The following is a 19,772-nucleotide window of genomic DNA, read 5'->3' on the forward strand; positions in this document are numbered from 1 at the left end:
TCAGTTTAGGAATAGCTCTACGGTTTACCACTCCATTTAACTTCCCGTCCTCATCTATCCAGCAGGTTCTGGGAGGGACTTAATTGTAGTCATTCTGGGCTCAACAGGATTTAAAAAGTGTGACTTATGCCGGTCTCTGATGGCCACGCATCCTGAGAAACTCGTATCTCCCAGAAATGCATATACTGCAGCAACTTGAAGTCAAGAGCAAGATGTGATAGGGATTTCGGTTTGAAAATGCTTATGATGGAGAAATCCCTCCAACCTCCGCAAGAGATGTCCTCCAGGGAGTCTCCTAAAGCAAGATCCCTAAGCAGCGATAAGGCTCTGACTTCCAGAATTGTCAGGAAGTGAGCCTTGACCTCTTGAACAAGGGACTCTCACAAAAAGAGAGCTTCCCCCAGTGAGGTCTTCACCCTCCGTGCTCAACTCATCTAGAGAGAGAGCACTTACGAGGCACTGGGCTCCTCCGACACCATTCCTCAGCGGACCTCTGCTGAGCCTCAACGCATGGCACTGGAGTCGAGATGTCAAGCCTCCTCCATGGCACGGACAACTCCACTGCGGAGTGCGGCACAGGCATTGGCACCGCAATCAATGCTACCGGCACCGACTTACAACTCAATGCTGGCTAACAAGCCGAACCCAGCACCGGTCAGTGCTCCAAGGGCAGCACTCAAGGCGGTACCAGCGCAGCTCTTAGGCCACAGTGACATAGAGGTTTCCTCTGCACTGCAGTCACTACTGCTCAGCACTGAACACTCCCTGAGCTACATACCACGGTACTGTCCTTTGTCTCCTGCACCGATCTCCATGCATAGCGACGAGGAAGAAGACGTGAAGGACAACTGCTTCTCCTCCCAACATTCATCACCATCACAGATGAGACCTACAGGGAAGGTTACAAAGCCTAAGCCTCTTTCCTTCGAGCATTCTCAGCCCTGGTATGCACAACACTGGCCTTACCCATTACCACCTTACCCCATGCAATGGCCACAATGGGTCCTTGGGCCACATACCAGAACCCATATTCTGGCCCCCCTTCTCCAACCAGAAGGGGATTCAGAGTACCTCCATCCTTGCCACACAGAGAAACCTCTGACCTCCCTGAGACAGAGATAGACGAGGAAGAGATACTATCACAGGCAGACATGGATGATACACCACCTGCCCCACACTCATCTTCCGCACCAGAGGAAGCGGTGATATTGTCTACCCCAATGGCACCAGATGACCTCAAACAGTTCCAAGAAATCTTCAAAAGAGTAGCAAACAACCAAGCCGCTCCACACCACAAGATAAAGACCACAAGAGATTGGACCTCTTTGGGTGTAAAGTTTATTCCTCAGCCACCCTTCTGTTCAGAGTTGCCAACTTTTCTCTACTAGCAAATTACGACTAATTTTAGTAAAATACAAGAACTCATGGAGGACCTCCCCGAGCACAAACATCCTCAACTTACCACCCTTATTAATGAGGGTCAGGTAATAGCCTGCACAGCGCTGCAAGCCTCAATGGATGTAGCGGACACATCTGCCTGAACAACCGCAACAGCTGTGGTTATGAGAAGAGCATCATGGCTGCAAGCTTCGGGGATTCCGAAAGAACTGCAGCTAAAAGTGGAGGACCTTCCCTTTGATAGGGATAAATTATTCTCGTGCTCCATACCACGAAGGAGTCCTGAGCGACGCTGCACACGCTAGACATACGCTCACCTCCTAATAAATGCCCACGGTTTATACGATACCAGAGGTCATGAGACACCTCATTTAACCGTTGTCAACCATGGTACTTCATTCAGAACAGTACCAAACAGGCTCAGAGGTGATGTGCTCTGCAGAACCAGGCCTCGTCTAACCTCCCATCTACATCAAAGCCACAATTCTGAAATATTGGTCGAGGGTATGCATGACCTCCCACACCTCTAGCGCCAATGGATACCCCATCCCACGCTTTTGGTCATTTGTCTACGCCCATTTTACCATGCCTGGGCTGCTATAACAACAGACCAATGGGTATTGGAGATCATAAAATCTGGCTACACCATCCCTTTCACAAACATCCCCTCTCCCCTCCCCTGTCTCTCCTCAGGGACCCCTCTCACGAGCACCTCCTGCAACAGGAAGTAGACCACCTCCTAGTGCTGGGTGCTGTAGAGCCAGTACCACACCAATACCGAGGGAGGGGTTTTTATTCCAAATATTTCCTGAGAGAGAAGAAAGGAGGGGGATGGAGACCAATCTTAGATCTCCAAAAACTCAACAGGTTCATACGCAACCACAGGTTCAAAATAGTCACTCTGGCCACAATAATCCCAGCGCTAGACGGGGGGGGCTGGTTTGCAGCCCTCAACCTCCAAGATGCATACTTCCATATTACAATACATCCTGCCCACAGATTATTCCTGCGGTTCACAGTAGGACCCAACCATTACCAGTACAGGGTTCTTCCTTTCGGCCTATCCATTGCTCCCCGAGTATTCTCAAAAACACTTGCGGTAGTAGCAGCATGTTTACGACACAAAGGAGTCATAATCTTCCCCTATTTAGACGATTGCCTACTCAAGGGTGCCAACCGACCAGAAATGGCATGACCACAATAGACTTGTTTCACCAGCTAGGTCTACAGAGAAACGGAAAGAAGTCCACCCTACGACCAACTCAGTGCTTAGAGTTTATCAGAGCTGACCTAGACTCCATACAAGCCAAGGCAATATTACCAAACCACAGATTCACTACGTTGGTCAATCTTGTTTCCACAGTGACCATCAGCCCACAAACTTCAGCGAGGACATGCCTTCAGATTCTGGGGCATATGGCAGCTGTGATTTTCATAGTAAAGTATGCCAGACTCCATATGCGCTGTCTGCAGTACTGGTTGAGCATGGTCTATGCACCCAGCAAACACACTCTCAACAGAAGAGTGACACTACCACCAAGGGTCATCCTCTCACTACAGTGGTGGACACAACCAGGGAATGTATGCTCAGGGATTCCCTTTCAACAAAAACCCCCATCAGTGACTATCACAACAGACGCCTTCCTAATAGGCTGGGGTGCCCACTTAGGTCACCACGCTATACAAGGCAAATGGTCCACGACGGAAACCCAACTACACATCAATCTCCTGGAGCTCTGCGTGGTACACAATGCATGCCACCACTTCCTCCCACTTATACGGAAGAACTCAGTCTGTATTCTCACCAACAATACAGCATGCATGTTTTACATCAGTCACCAAGGGGGTGCCTGGTCTCACTCGCTATGGGTAGAAGCCATGAACTTGTGCATCCACAACAATATAAACATCACAGCATCATACCTACCGGGATGCCAAAACACTACATCTGTCACGCTCAGCAGGCACTTCTCAGAGAAATATGAGTGGGAAATCTACGACAGTGTTCTCAGCACAATATCCCAAAAATGGGGTCACCCAGTAATCGACCTGTTACAAATCACAAATGTCCAGTCTTTTACTCGAGAGCAGGCCGGGCGCCGGGATCATTAGGGGATGCCCTCCTCATCCCGTGGAACGTGTCACTCATGTACACCTTCCCGCTGATCCCACTGGTCATCTGCAAGAAATGTCTCGACAGAGCATACATCATTCTCATTGCCCCCACGTGGCCCAGACAGACTTAGTTTCCATACCTGTCACACCTAGCAGTTGGTGCCCCACAACCGCTGCCCTTATGAACGGACCTCCTGTCCCAGAACAAGGGTCTAACACTCCATCCAAACCCAGCGAAGCTCCATCTGAAAGCGTGGCTTCTGTGTGGTTCCAACATGGAGAACTGAACTGCTAGGAGAAAGTAAAACCGATATTACTAAATAGCCATCGCCTCACCACTAGGAATACTTACCGCCAGAAGCGGAGAAGATTCTCCCTTTGGTGTCAGCAAAAACAGCTGGACGTGACAAAGGCGCCTCTATCTATGATCCTAGACTACCTACTAGAACTGAAAGAAACGGGGTTAGCCATAAATTCTATCAAAGTACACCTGGTTGCCCTCCACAAGCAGATAGAATGGGCTTCAATATTTGCTTATCTGATTACATGGCTCTTTCTTACAGGTATACAGAGCATGTACCCAGAAGTATGTCAACCTACGCCACCATGGGATCTCAATCATGTGCTCAAATGTCTCACAAGACCACCCTTTGAACCTCTAGCAACCTGCTCTCTCCTACATATGTCAGTGAAGGTTGTGTTCCTGGTGGCAATCACATCTGCAAGACGCGTCAGCGAAATAGGGGCGTTAATGGCTGAACCACCATACACGGTATTTACCAAAGACAACATCATGTTACATCCTCACCGAAAATTCTTGCCCAAACTGGCTACACATTTTCATATTAACCAAACTATACACTCACCTGCCTTCTATCTCAAGCCACATAAGGATTCTTGAGAAGCAACGTTACACATGCTAGATGTCAGACAGGCTGTAGCCTTTTACTTGGACATGCTAAACCCTTTCGCAAGTCACCAAGACTATTCATCTCTACAACAGAGCGCTCCAAAGGCTCTACAATATTGACCCAGAGACTCTCCAGATGGGTCTCCGCCTGTATCCAAACTTGCTACCACCTACATAACAAAGAACCCCCACGGGCATCAGATCCCACTCAACACGAGCCATGGCGACATTGATTGCATTCTTGAACGATGTCCCCTTAATAGACATTTGTAGAGCTGCAACCTGGACATCAGAGCACACTTTCGCAAAGCATTATGCTATCACCCAAGGTCTTATCTCCAATTCTATCGTTGGCCTCACAGTGCTCTCATCAAACACTTTTATATAACTCTGAAGCGCTACCACCCCTGGTGGGGCACTGCTCTACAAGCACCTAGAGTGGACTACCCACAGGGACACCACTTCAAGAAGAAAAAGTTACTCACCTTGTGCAGTAACGATGGTTCTCCAAGATGTGTTTCCCTGTTTGTGCTCCACTACCCACCCTCCTCTACTTCAGATTTAACACAGCCGAGCTATGTGGTAGAGAAGGAATGGAAGGGATGGTCGGCGGTGTGCGTTACAAGAGGCGCCAACGGCTGTACAAGTTTGCTCCTGCACGCACCCTTCCCCGACCGAGTACTGCTGTAAAAAATCTCCGGCGCAGGGACGAACTGACATCTAGAGTGGAGCACCCACAGAAACACACATCTTGAAGAACCATTATTACTGCACAAGGTGAGTAACTTCTTCTTGTACTATATTTGGAAAGGGTAAACAGGATGACCTGGGTATGTGAGGCATGTCAGTCTGACATCAATCCTAAGCAAAATAATGGAGTGACTGATACAGGACTCAATTAATAGAGAATTAAAGGAAGATAATAAAATTAATGCCAATCAGTATGGCTTTATAGGAATATAGAGTCTGGCAAACTAACTTTATATATTATTTTTGATGAGATTACAAGTTTGGTTGATAAAGGTAATAGTGTTGATATAATATACTTAGACTTCTAGAAGGCATTTGACTTGGTACCACATACAGTTTTGATTAAAAAAACTAGAATGATATAAAATTAAGGTGGCACACATTAAATGGATTATAACTGGCTAATGGATCTCAAAATATAGTTGTAAATGGGGAATCATCATTGAATGAGTGTGTGTGTTTCTAGTGGAGTTCTGCAGTGGTTGGTTCTTGGCCCTGTGGTATTTAACATTTTTTGTCAATGACCTGGAAGGAAACATAAAATCATCACTGATAAAGTTTGCAGATGACACAAAAAATGGGGTAGTGGTAATTAATGAAGAGGACTAGTCACTAATACAAAGCACTCTGAATTGCTTGGTAAGTTGGGTGCAAGCAAACAATATGTATTTTAATACAGGTAAATGTAGGAACAAAGAATGCAGGCCATACTTACAGGTTGGGGGACCCTATCCTGGTAAGTAGTGACTCTGAAGAAGATTTGGGAGTCATGATAGATAATTAGCTGAACATGTGCTCCTAGAGCAATACGTGGTAAAAGGGCTAATGCAATCCTCGCATACATAAACAGGGGAATCTCAAGTAAGAATAGAGAGTTTATTTTACCTCTGTATTTGGCACTGATGCAACTGCTGATGGAATACTGACAGTGTCCAGTTCTGGTGTCCACAATTCAAGAAGAATGTAGCTAAATTGGAGAGTGTTCAGAGGAGAGCCATGAAAATGTGTAAAGGATACAGTCAAAGAGCTCAATCTGTTCAGCTAACAAAGAGAAAGCTAAGGCGTAACTTTATTACAGTCTATAACTACCTACATGGGGAGCAATATTTGATAATGTGCTCTTCAGTCTGGAAAAGAAAAGTATTACATGATCCAATGGCTGGAAGTTGGAGCTTGACAAATTCAGATTGGATAAAGGCATACATTTTTAACAGTGAGGGTAATTAACCACTGGAACAATTTACAACGGGTCATGGTGAATTCTCCATCACTGCCAATTTTTAAATCAAGATTGCTCTAGGAATTATTTTCCAGAAGTTTTATGACCTGTGTTTACAGAAGTCTACTCTAGATGATCATAATGATCCTTTCTGGCCTTCAAATCTGTAATTCTAGGTTCTACCATAATACAAATAATAAATAGTTTAATCAGTAGAATTAAGAATGCCTGAAATATTATTCTTAACTAATGATATATTACCCTATCCTAAAAACCTGAGAGAAAAATTTTCATAATGAGAGGAAAAATCTATTTGCAGGAAAAATATAAAGCAATCAAGGAGATATGGGATATTTGAGAAACAATATAATGAGTAGACAATGTGTATTTTGTGCTAATCATTTTTTTAATTCTGGCATTAGCTAAAAATCATTTGTCATCTGTAAGACATTAAGTTTGTGGCCTGATCTTCTTATTAAAATTCACTGTCTCTTTGTGATTTTCGGGGTCATATAGTTTCTCGCTGTTTTAAATTACTGTGATTTATTATGGCTGTTAAATCATCCTCAGATGGACTGTGGTACAAGGGGACAATAATGTGACATTGTGCAATTATAAAATGACTTTATAATATGAAACCTCATACTGTGCTGCTTAGCAATCCTTTAATACCCATCAGAGTGGTAACAAAACATAGATACAAATTACCGTTTTCCAGATTTTGAAGATATGCTGTTCTTTGGAACAGGGCCTGTCTTTATATGTTCAGCTAACACAATGGGGGCTTGATCCTATTTGAGGTCTCTGGACACTACTTTAATATAAATAATATAATTGGCTTTCCTTCCCCCAATAAGTGGGTGGTGTTTGAGAAAGGCTGGGGTAATGGAAAGTGAATAAAGTGTTCTTTTGGAGTTTAGAGCTACCCATCACCACTGTAGGAGACGCAGGCACTGAGAGAGGTTATATTAAAGTTTTTGTTGGATTTTAGACGATGTGGTTTCACCTAATTTATTTGTAAACCCCTGATGGTACAGTATGAAATAATGTTTTACTTAAATAGTATCTGAGCGTCTCCTATTTATATATATAAAAAAGCATCAACTTTTTAAAGGAAACTGCTCTTCAAAAAATAACAATTTGAATTTGTTGCTGTATGGTACCTTGGCTCATTTTCAGTAATGTTTTGGTGAGTAGTGACCACTTTATCAGCAGCTGGTGAAAGACAGTGGGAACCATACAGGTAATTTAATAGAAATAAGTATGATAGAAATCCTGGTTAGATACTTTAAAAAAAAAAAAAAAAAGGAGTACTTGTGGCACCTTAGAGACTAACAAATTTATCTGAGCATAGGTTTTTGTGAGCTACAGCTCACTGCATCTGATGAAGTGAGCTGTAGCTCACGAAAGCTTATGCTCAAATAAATTTGTTAGTCTCTAAGGTGCCACAAGTACTCCTTTTCTTTTTGCGGATACAGACTAACACGGTTGCTACTCTGAAACGTGATTAGATACTGCACACCTGTTTTAGCTGATAGATCTAGTAAACAGGTTATCAAGTATCAGACGGGTAATCGTGTTAGTCTGGATCTGTAAAAGCGGCAGAGTCCTATGGCATCTTATAGACTAACAGACGTATTGGAGTATAAGCTTTTGTGGGTGACTACCCAGCATCCGACGAAGTGGGTATTCACCCACGAAAGCTTATGCTCCAATACGTCTGTTAGTCTACAAGGTGCCACAGAACTCTTTGCCGCTTAAATAGGTTATGTCATCCTTCAGTAGTACAGTCTGCATTTCAGTCATTTGGAACTGCTGGGAGGCATTTGTAGGCTTAACAGTCCCTGTTACTCAGATGGTTCCATGCCAATGTGTATGTTTCCCAAGGAAAACATGGATCTATACCCACTGCAGGGGAATAATATTTATACAGTATGTGTTAAGGTGTTTTTGTTTAGGCTTGGGGAAAAGAGATGGTTACAGCAAATAGAATTCATTCCAGTTCTAAGAAAACTAGTTTGATATCTTCTTTGAGATCTTGATATTCTTCAGTTCCCAGAACAAGTTAATTTTGTGTTCATGTACTTTTCCAGTCATGGATTCAGACTTTCATATTGTAGTCTGTACCTGTATGTTTTGGTTATGGTATGTGACAACTATATTCTAGCAGTAAGTTTGTTAGCACTTAAAGTGGAACATTCTGGTATACGTGTGGAGTTGTGCCCGAGAATCTGGTAACAAAAGTTACTGACTAAATATGTTACATTTCAGACACTAATCCAGATAACTCACTCAATAGAATAAAGCTAATCCATTCCTTGTTAGAAATGCTGCCCGCAGTCTCTGAAGGATGTAACAAATACCCCATGCCTAAGCTCTGCAGGGTTCCTCACTGCCTGAAAGTGAAGAACAACGGGAGTTTGATAGGGAGGTTCTGAGGCAGGAGGAGCAAGGATTTATTTTCCTTTCCAGAAGGCAGAGGGAGTAACTTGAGGTGAATCATACTAAATGAGAACTTCTCCGTTTTCTAAATTCTGGATCTGCATCAAATGTAGTAGAAAGACAGGATCGGGTTTCGAGTGTGGCAGTCAGAGCAGACGTGGAGTGCTGGCGTATAACAGCAAATCCCTAACTGAAGAAATTCCATTGGCTCTGAAAATAAACTAGGGAACAAACCTGTTCTGAGGGGATAGACCAAATTACCAGAGAGGAGTTTCCATTCTGTAATTTTGTTAGCAATCTTTTTCATTTTGACAGTCTTTATATTTGGTTATTTTTTATTTTATTTTTATTTTTAATTACAAGACCAGTGGTTACTCAGGGGTATTTTTGTTAATCAGTTTGGGCACCACATGGAAGACTTTGAATTTAAAGTGATATATCAGGTCAGTATTCTATGTGTGTACTTTGTATTTTTGCATTTGTTATTTTTTCAGTTCTATAGACTAAATCAAGGAGACGCTCAGGATAATTCAGGAAAAGTGCCCTTTGCAGGTTTAGATTCCATAGTTTAAAAGGTACACAAAAATGTTGCTGTTTGACTGGGAAAGTTTTAGGCCTCTGAAGAAAGCAAACATTGAGGTATATCTTAGAAGGCAGGATGCCCAGGACAGAATAGGTACAAATGAGAATTTGCAGCTCACACGTATTCTTTGGTAACAATCTGGAAGAGTCAAGACCGTGATTCAGCAAAACATATACACACATGCTTGAAGGTTAAGCATCTTTTTGACCAGGAGTGGATTTAAGCACTTGTTTAGGTGCTTTGCTAAAAATGATGTCCAGGTGCTCATGCCTACAATGACTACAGTAAGTACACCCCTCTGAAATAGGTCATCTCACTATGATCTGTATAGCAATTTACTGCAGACTTTTCCTAGGCGAGCAATACAATTTATTCAGATTTGGTGAAGAGTATATGAGAAGGGAAGAGAAAATTCACTCTCTGTTCTGGGAGTAGGGTAGAAGTTTGCTACGCAGCCCCAGCCCCTCTCCTGTGGCTCCCAGTCCAATCTATATACTGTATTCAAGTCCTGCATTTCTTCCTTCATCACCTCTCTTTGTAAGCCTATATGCTATTGACACAAAGACCCTCTTTGCAATATTCAGGCAGTGCAGAGGATTCTCCTGAACTGCCACTCTGGTAGCAAGTCTCATTTTAAGCAGTGTGGAGGGCCTTATGTAGGCCTCCTTCACTGGGATGAATTTCACCCACTAAAATACTATAAATAGGCTTAATTTACCCCCCCAAAAATCATACATCCAGATGTAACTAATTGTTATAGTGCTTATTACCACAGAGGCATTATGAAATCTCATTATCTATTTTTTAATACTTATTGGCTAATAAGACAGGACAGTGGTGGATTAATAGGAGTTTGATACTGCACTGTTCCATAAGTGTTCAACTGACAGCAGCAACAAAAAATGTAAGTGAGGGGTTTAGTAACTAACGAAAAAAATTGTGGGCTTTGTTTACATTTCCTTTGATCACTTTTTAAAACAAACATGCTTTCAACACTAGCCATCCAACTGGTCTATCTTACTTAATAGAATGTTTGTTTGTTTTCTTATTGGGTAGGATCCAAAGTCCTGTAATAGTCTAAACAATACTGAGGTCCATTGTTTATTTATCTGTTTGTTTATTACTGTTTAAAAAAATATTTACCACCAGTTTTAATCTGGCCTAGGTTAATTTTGTGCCGAATTAGTAAGCATCTCATAGCTGTTATTTAGCCTGTGTGAAAAGAGATCATGGTGGTCTGTGTGAGGCAGTTGTGACTTGTAGGTGTACTGCAACAGACTGAACTTTGTCTTGGCCCGCATGACAAGGGCAGAGTTACAAAAGGTTGTACCCTGTCGCAAACTAGGGGTCAGTATCCACTGACTCCAGTTGCTTCTATTATTGTCTGAGTTCAGCTCCCAGTGAACAAGAGTCCATATCATGAAATTGCCACCACATTTTTGGCACTAATTGACAGCCGCCTTAGCAGTCTTTACAGAAAGGACAATGATTGGGGATGGACACGGGCACTGAATACTCTCAGCCCTAGAGGTCTTCCCTTCAGGGTAACTTTCCACATTGTGGAAAGTCTGCTGTACCACTGTCCATACTGTTGTATGTATCTTATGGAGGAACTCATTCTCCACTGGTCACTCTCTATGCTTTTTCATGAGCACTAGATTCACTGAGATCTTTGTTTAAAGTTTTCATTTTAACTAGAGAATATTATTTTCAAATGAAAAACATAATGAACAAGAATTTATTGAAATCTTTTCCTTCTGGTTTTCTAAGCCCTTTTTTTATTGGGGTGGGGGATTAGGGATTTTGGTAGAATTTTAGATTCTTGCAGTGTTTCAAACTCTCACAATATTTTTTTAAAGGGTCTCTTGAATTTCTCATTTCTGCCTACCAACTTTTGAAGTTTTGCCCTTATCTAGTATGCGCACCACCTCCCACTACTCACTGTCAATGGAACTAAACCACAGACTGCTCTCAGAAAGATCACCACCATGTCTTCTTAACCTTTATAGATAAAAGTGAGGCTTCCACCAACAAAATGGACGATCTCTCCTATTGTTTCCAATGGGGCTGCAGCCAGACTGCTGTGTGAGCGCCAGATGGAGGCAGGAGAATGTGGGGGTGCAGTGAATGACACTAGTGGTGGTCAGGAAAGAGAACACGAAAAAGGAGTGAGCTAGGTAACTAAAGAACTGAAGGAATGTTGGAAGGCCCAGGGACAGACTGAGGGGGAAGCAGTAGAGGGGGAGAATGAGATAGGTAGCAGACTGATGAGAATATGAGGGGGAAGTAAATTAGGAGGGTAGATGGGAGACAGACGGCTAGAGGAGCAGGTAGGGAGTACATGAGTAAGACATCTGCCTATCCTGTCTAGAGATGGTTTAGGACAGCAACTTCCCGCAACTCAAGGGTTAGGAGAGGGTGAGATAAGTGTCATCTGAGCAGTGAATAAAGAGGGGGTGTGTATGGGGGGGTGCTGAATTCTGACCCTGAGATGATCACAGATGGCTTCTGCAAAAAGTGAAGAAAAATGAAAGCAGGTAAAAAATGTGATTAAAAATCATGATTTTAAGCCAATTTAATTTTTGAAGTATTTTATTTTGGTTTTAGTTCATGATTTTTGAATGCTTGGAGTTAGTCATACTGCTCTGGCCCTAGGCCAGATATTTCTGGGTGAAATATTGCATTCCAAGTATATAGTGTGTCGTGCAGTTTTAATTAAAACAGATTTATAAATAAGGTTGTAAGTAAGAATAATTTCTGTGTTTAATAAGAAATAAAGGGGAAAAAGACAGAAAATAGAGTATTAAATTCATTAGACAACTTTTAAGGAAATAACTTTTCTTGTCCTAAAAGTTAAAGGATACTAATAGATATAAAATTTTCAAACATTTCTTCACTTTTGATAACAAGCTATTTTCAAACTTTCATACTAATTTGAAAACTGGATATACTTTAGATTTCTCATTGTATGAAATAAATCCTAAATAAGCTTTGTTGTGAGAATATATGTTATATCTTCTTGTAAAAATAAGATATTAGATGTGATGGGTAGTGGAGTTTCACAAACAATACATTGCACACAGCACAGATGCATTTGTGTACACATACCCCCCACATGTTATTTTACTACTCTTCTAATGAAATATTGGTGATGACAAATTCAGATAGTAAAAATCTGAGCCCCAGCTGGGTGATATATTTTAAAGTACTGATTACTATTCCATCACTGCTACTTTGACATAAAGGGGTCATTATTTTACCCTCTTATAACTATAGAAGCACTTTACTGCTTTTTGGAGCATCTACAGACTGAAAAAAAGATTGTCTTAATTTCCTCCCACTTCACAGATGAGATGTTAGCAAACTTTTTCCCCATTGTATGTTTAGATATGTCTGATTATAGTTCTAATCTTTTTTAGGGGGAGGGGATGGCCCAAGATACTGCTGTCCCTAAATTGAGCTTTCAGTATTGGCTGGATAAGGCTGTTGAGTGGGGTCACACCACCACTTTGGAATCCCAGCAAGATGTCTGCCTTCACTTGCCTAAATTACAGGAGTTTCTACAGCAGATTTATGAATCCTTGAAACATATGGTAAGTAATTTAACAGGAAGAATGAACTGTTTTGAAGACTGCCTCAAACAATCTGAACCCCACGTTTTGACAAAACCAGAAAGTGAATGGTAGCAGAGAGGCTTGTGGTATTGACCTAATGTATTGCTGGATCAGAGAGGCAAATTGGGGAAACAGCCACAGGTAATGCAAACAGGAATGTGTTTCCTGTGTCCCTGATTTATTGTGAAAGGAGCTTTTTCTTCTTGATTGGTTATGTTGTCACATGAGATTTCCTAGCCAATTGAGTAGACTCTTTTAAAAACTCTTTAAAATAAACACAAATTTGATTCTTGTTGTCAGGTCATAAATTGGATTATTTAAAGGCCTTTACATGCAAAATTGTAACTGATCCCTTAAATCCTAAAGAGTCTGTTGACATGCTAAACCTAGTGCTGTGGCATATATAGTGATTTCCAGCACTACGGTCAGATCACTGGCAAATGTTACTAACTATTCTGGTTAGTGATTTCAGTATTGTATTTAATCTTTTTTTTTTTGGGGGGGGGTGTCAGATAAACTTTAGGTGTTTTTTTTGTAACTTTTGTGTGCATTGATTCATCATAGCAGTTTTCAATAATACAGTATCAAGTTGTGAGGTTAAAATGCTCTTCACCTCATGTAAAGATTAACAAAAAAGAAAAGTATTAATTTTTTTCTGAAGTTAAAGTGCAGTTTTCAAAATGATTTTTGAGTGTTGAGAATTTTTTGTGTCTGTATGTATATTTTAAGAATAGATATATTTTTATATGAGAATAAAAATAAAATCTATTTTTTTTTAATGTTGCTACTTCGGTGAATACTTTCTGAGGTTTGGCCTCAAATGGACCTTCTATATATGGCCCCAGAAAGTCTAGGACCAGCCCCAATCTGAGACAAATCTGAGGAATTTATTGCAGCAGCAGGAGATGGGTTATTGTTTCTGCTACTTGCACATTATCTCAGCACACTACCATTTTTAAAGCCTTCATTTATTAGACAGTAAAGCTACAAATACTGAAAAATAAGGCTGATTGCATACGGGTCTATATAAACCCCACTATCTACTACTTTTTATAGTGAAGCTGCTTTCTATTTGGTTAAATGTTCCTTGTTTTTTTGGTAGGTTCAGTGTCTGTCAAATCTTATGTTGTGACTGCCTCGTTATGATGTAATTTGCCATGTAGTAAGCAGGGGTAGTAATATGTAGATACTTATCTTTATGCCATAACTTCTATTAGTTTCTTCACAAACTCCATGGCATAATGTAAGAAAACTGTAGGGATCAACAGACTACTTTAATTGTATTTTGCTACCAGGAAATTTGTGTTATTTACACATATTATAGCCTTTCATGACTACTCCACATAAGGAAAATTAAGTTAATTTTCCAACATAATTAAACATTACCCTAAGGGAAATATAGTTGAGGTTTAGCTGACCTGGTTGAAGTATGATGTGGTCTGAAAGCTTTGCTTTTATTAAATATCTGAAGGACTTCTGCTCCCCAATGTGTACCTTTAGCAAAACAAATAATATGTAATTTACAGTTTTCTAGGTATTAATGATGATCAAGTATTTCTGGTGTTCAGTACATTGTTTTTGTTTACAGAATTCCACTACTGCAATTCAGAGGTTCCCTTTAATTGGTCAATTACTAGGAAGACTTTGTTGGAATCCCTTTGTTGTAGGATATGGTAAGAACTTGAAACTAGCGTTCTGCAAGAGTTTCTAGCATTTTCCTTTCAAATTGTATTTTTTAAATTTCTGGGCACATTCTTTGGTAGTTCATAAAAACATGATGATGCAGATAATTTGTTTTGAATTATGTTATTGATCAGAAACTATAGTAATTGTTCCATAATCTCGCCTCTGTTCTAAAATCCATCCACTCCCTCTTCCCTTGAATAAGTAAGAGGTTCTTTGAGACATCTGCAAGGTAAGGGGTCTCAGTGATCACCTGCCTCTTTTTTTCTCAGAACCTTTCCCAAAGTGCTTGAATTAATCCTTCCTGTCTGTAAAATTTTATCAGGAGGCTCTCACCTCTCCTCGCAGCAGTTATTTAAAAATCCTTTGTAGGGTTTCTGGAAGCCTAACTCTCAGACTTCTTCCACTATTCCCAGAGACTTGTTTGGGGAAATTGCAAAATCTCTTCTTAGTAAAAGAATCTCTATGTTGTTGGCACTGTCCTTCCCCTCTTCAGAAGGATGAATTGAAAGCTGACAGGTGTAGAGGAACACGTAGTTTGGACAGAGACATCCGTTAGGGGATGCTCTATTAATGGAGTTTCTCTATATCCTAGTAAGGAGAAGAGGATGGAAGATAATAAAATACGGGTAGTGGTCTCCGGGCGGCTGGAGCAGATGCTGCTCAGTGGTCCCCGGCAGCTTGTGTCACTGGGCCTCCCTCCAGCAGCGCCCTCCACCCGCCTTCTCTCCCCTCTGCCCCATGATTTAGTCAGGGGTATTTATAGTATAAGTCATAGACGGGTCACGGGCCGTGAAGTTTTGTTTATTGCCCATGACCTGCCTGTGACTTTTACTAAAAATACCCATGACTAAATCATAACCTTAATAATGGGGGATTTCAACTATCCCCATATTGATTGGGTACATGTCACCTCAGGACAGGATGCAGAGATAAAGTTTCTTGACACCTTAAATGACTGGTTGTTGGAGCAACTAGTCCCGAAACCCACAAGAGGAGAGGTAATTCTTGATTTAGTCCTAAATGGGGCACAAGATCTGGTCCAAGAGGTGAATGTAGCTGAACCACTTGGTAATAGTGACCATAACATAATAACATTTAACATTCCTGTAGGGGGGAAAACACCAAAGCAGCCCACCATGGTAGCATTTAATTTCAGAGAAGGGAACTACACAAACATGAAGAAGTCAGTTAAACAGAAATTAAAAGGTACAGTTGCCAAAAGAGAAATCCCTTCAAGCTGCATGGAAACTTTTTAAAGACACCGTAACAAGTTGCTCAATTTAAATGGATACACCAAATTAAAAAACATAGTAAGAAGACCAAAAAAGTGCCACCATGGCAAAACAACAAAGTAAAAGAAGCAGTTAGAGGCAAAAAGCCTCCTTTAAAAAGTGGAAGTTAAATCCTATTGAGAAAAATAGAGAGGAGCATAAACTCTGGCAAGAGAAATGTACAAATATAATTCGGAAGACCAACAAAGAATTTGAGGAACAGTTATCCAAAGACTCAAAAAGTAATAGCAAACAATTTTTAAGTATATTAGAAGCAGGAAGCCTGCTAAACAACTAGTGGGGCCACTGGACAATTGAGATGCTAAGAGAGCACAAAAGAATGATAAGGCCATTGCATAGAAACTAAATGAATTCTTTGCATCGGTCTCCATGGCTGAGGATGTGAGGGAGATTCCCAAACCTGAGCCTTTCTTTTTAGGTGACAAATCTCAGGAACTGTCCCAGATTGAGGTGTCATTACAGGAGGCTTTGGAACAAATTGATAAATTAAACCAGTACCAAGTCACCAGTACCAAGCGGTATTCACCCAAGAGTTCTGAAGGAACTCAAATATGAAATTGCAGAACTACTAACTGGTATGTAACCTATCATTTAAATCCACTTTTGTACCAGATGACTGGAGGATAGCTAATATGACACCAATTTTTTAAAAAGGCTCCAGAGGCGATCCCAGCAATTACAGGCTGGTAAGCCTAACTTCAGTACCAGGCAAATTGGTTGAAACTATAATAAAGAACAGAATTATCAGACACATAGATGAACACGATATGTTGGGGAAGAGTCAACATGGTTTTTGTAAAAGGAAATCATGCCTCCCCAATCTACTAGAATTCTCTGAGAGGGTCAACAAGCATGTGGACAAGGGGGATCCAGTGGATATAGTGTATTTAGATTTTCAGAAAGCCTTTGATAAGGTCCCTCACCGAAAGCTGTTAAGCAAAGTAAGCTGTCACGGGATAAGAGGGAAGGTTCTGTCATGGATCGGTAACTGGATCAAAGATGGGAACCAAAGGGTAGGAATAAATGGTCTGTTTTAAGAATGGAGAGAGGTTAATAGTGGTGTCCCCCAGCGGTCTGTACTGGGACCAGTACTGTTCAACGTATTCATAAATGATCTGAAAAAGGGGTAAACAGTGGCAAAATTTGCAGATAATACAAAACAACTAAACGTAGCTAAGTCCAAAGCAGACTGTGAAGAGTTACAAAGGGATCTCGCAAAACTGGGTGACTGGGCAACAAAATAGCAGATGAAATTTAGTGTTGATAAATGCAAAGTATTGCACATGAGAAAACATAATCCCAACTATACATATGCAATTATAGAGTTTCTATTAGCTGTTACCACTCATGTAATGAATGAAGGGGAGGGTAACTCCCTTTTATGGACACCGAGCCAGCCGGTTAGCTATAAAATTCCTCTTAGTAGCTGCTTTTTACTTGCTTTACCTGTAAAGGGTTAAAAAGTCCATAGGTAAAAGGAAGGGAGTGAACACCTGACCAAAAGAGCCAATGGGAAGGCTAGAACTTTTTAAAATTGGGGAAAAAATGTCCCCTTTGTCTGTCTGTCTGTTCTCCCGGAGAGCAAAGACAGGGCTGGAACTATGCTGTAAAAGCTTGGGCCAGGTATGAAAAATCATCAGATCATATCTAGAAATTAATCATTTGAAACCCCAGATATGTAAGTAGGTCAGGAAATGTCTAGGAAGAGGCAATTAGGTTTATCTCTTTTATTTCTTTATGGCTTGTGAAATCCTCTATGCTAATCCCAGGTGCTTTTGTTTTGCTTGTATCCTTTAAGCTGAACCTCAAGAAAGCGATTCTTGCTTCTTAATTTTTGTATTTGCTCTCTTTAAATCTAGCAATAGCCTGAGTATTTAGATTTATTTTTCTTTTTTTTAAAATAAAATTTACCTTTTTAAGAACAGGATTGGCGTTTGTGTCTTAAGAGGTTTGTGCACATGTTGTTTAGTTAGCTGGTGGCAACAGCTGATTTCCTTTGTTTTCTTTCTCAGCTCTTCCCCGGAGGGCTTGAGGGAACCCCATAGGAAGGAATTCCCAAGTGCGCCTTCCTGGGTTCTCAGAGGGGTTTTTGCACTTAGGTGGTGGCAGCATTTACCCATTCAAGGTCAGAGAAAAGCTGTAACCTTGGAAGTTTTATACCAGCCTGAAGTGGCCAGTATTAATTTTTAGAATCCTTGCGGTCCCCCACCTTCTGCACTTGAAGTACTAGAGTGGGGATTCAGCCTTGACGATTATGACAAGACCACTGTACACATCCTTTCAGAGGAACAGGTTGGTGAATGAGACCTTTTCCTAAGTTCATCCCGAAAGTGGATAAGAACTGCACCTGAATAATTTGTCCCCTTACCGCTCTTGTTCCTGAAGCATCACTCTTCTCTGAGAGAAAAGACGCCTTGTATTTGGATGTTTCCAGGACCTTGCTTTACTACCTCAACAGGACTAAACCATTCAAGCTCTCTTCCCCTGCCTCTCTGTAGTCATATCAGCTTGTAAGAAGGTCAAGCCATCTTGTTTGAGAGACTTTCACACAGTGGGTCACACAGTGTAATTGCGAGTGGGTCACACAGTGTATTTGCATTGGCTGTCAGCTGTCTGGTGAGTCTCTCCCACTGAGAGGGTACAGACAGCATCTTCTGCCTCCTTCAGAATGTGCCAGTCTCTGAGATCTGCAAGAAAGTCATGAGAAGCAATCCACTCACTTTTGTTAAGCATTATGCCTTTGATATGGTAGCCAGGTTGGATGCCAGATTCAGAAGAACAGTGCCACAATCACTGTTTGACTGACACTGCTGAAAATCCTCATTCTTGCTGATCACAGAGGACGTTACTTGCCAATTATCTAGAGCGGGATCCACACTGACATATTCTCAAAGAAAGAATAGTTACCTACCCTATAGTAACTGTGGTTCTTTGAGATGATGTAGTCAGTGTGAATTCCACAACCTGTTCTCTGTTCCTCCTTTGAGTCTTCAGCAACAAGGTTTTGAATTGCAATGGAACTGAGAGAGGGTTGCAGCCATCCCCCGCTTCATGTCCTGAGATGGGAGCACAAGGAGGCACAGAGCACATATCTGGCCCCAATGGACACTATTAGTCAAAAAAGGCCAGTCTCATATGCATGAGACGCCACTTTCATCAACTGATCCACGCTGACTAGAACATCTTGAAGAACCACAGTTACTGTAGGGTAAGTAACTGTTCTGTATAGTCTGTGAGTCCCTGATTAAACAGTTATAATACAATGTAATCTTTTGCGCCCATCACTTCTGCTTTTTCTTCTCCCTCTCACTAAATAAAGTTTTGATTGTGTGAATTATGTAATTCCATATTTTTTATTAAGAACTTCTGTATGGCATACTGTAAATGTGTGTGGATAAGCAGGGATAAGACAGGGACAGGGTTGAAAATTGTTGAACTAAATTCTTTTTTTGTAGGATGTATGGATTTGTGTTCTTTTGTGTGTATAAAGCATCTTTACTGCTTATTACTTAAATATTTTTGGTTTTGCATTAGCAATGTAGCAATTTTGAGATAATTTTAATCACATGTATTATAACAATGGTGTTTTTAATAATATTTAAATTTTTTGACTCCCAAAAGTATAGGACTGTAATAGGGTTAGTTGCAAAAAGAAGTAATTATTTGTTTAATTTCTCTCCTAAATAATTTCATACTGGGAATTTTTTAAATTGAAATAGTGCTTTTGAAGATGATAAAATTGTTAAAATGCAAAGTGTGCAAA

General features: G+C 40.9%; 1 protein-coding gene across 2 annotated transcripts in view; it reads left to right on the top strand.

The window, feature by feature from the left end:
• Nucleotides 1-19,772, top strand: part of FANCC (FA complementation group C) — a 158,737-nt gene that overhangs the window by 20,993 nt on the left and 117,972 nt on the right. For both annotated transcript variants that reach the window (XM_084629084.1, XM_084629085.1), the window contains exons 2-3: nucleotides 12,837-13,010; nucleotides 14,620-14,704. In XM_084629084.1, the coding sequence (XP_084485210.1) occupies nucleotides 12,846-13,010; nucleotides 14,620-14,704 (250 nt within the window). In that variant the 5' untranslated portion in view covers nucleotides 12,837-12,845. The remainder of the gene's footprint in view (nucleotides 1-12,836; nucleotides 13,011-14,619; nucleotides 14,705-19,772) is intronic.

The sequence above is a fragment of the Lepidochelys olivacea genome (genome assembly GCF_965140295.1).
Source record: "Lepidochelys olivacea isolate rLepOli2 genome assembly, chromosome: 5".
Classification (NCBI taxonomy): Eukaryota; Metazoa; Chordata; order Testudines; family Cheloniidae; genus Lepidochelys; species Lepidochelys olivacea.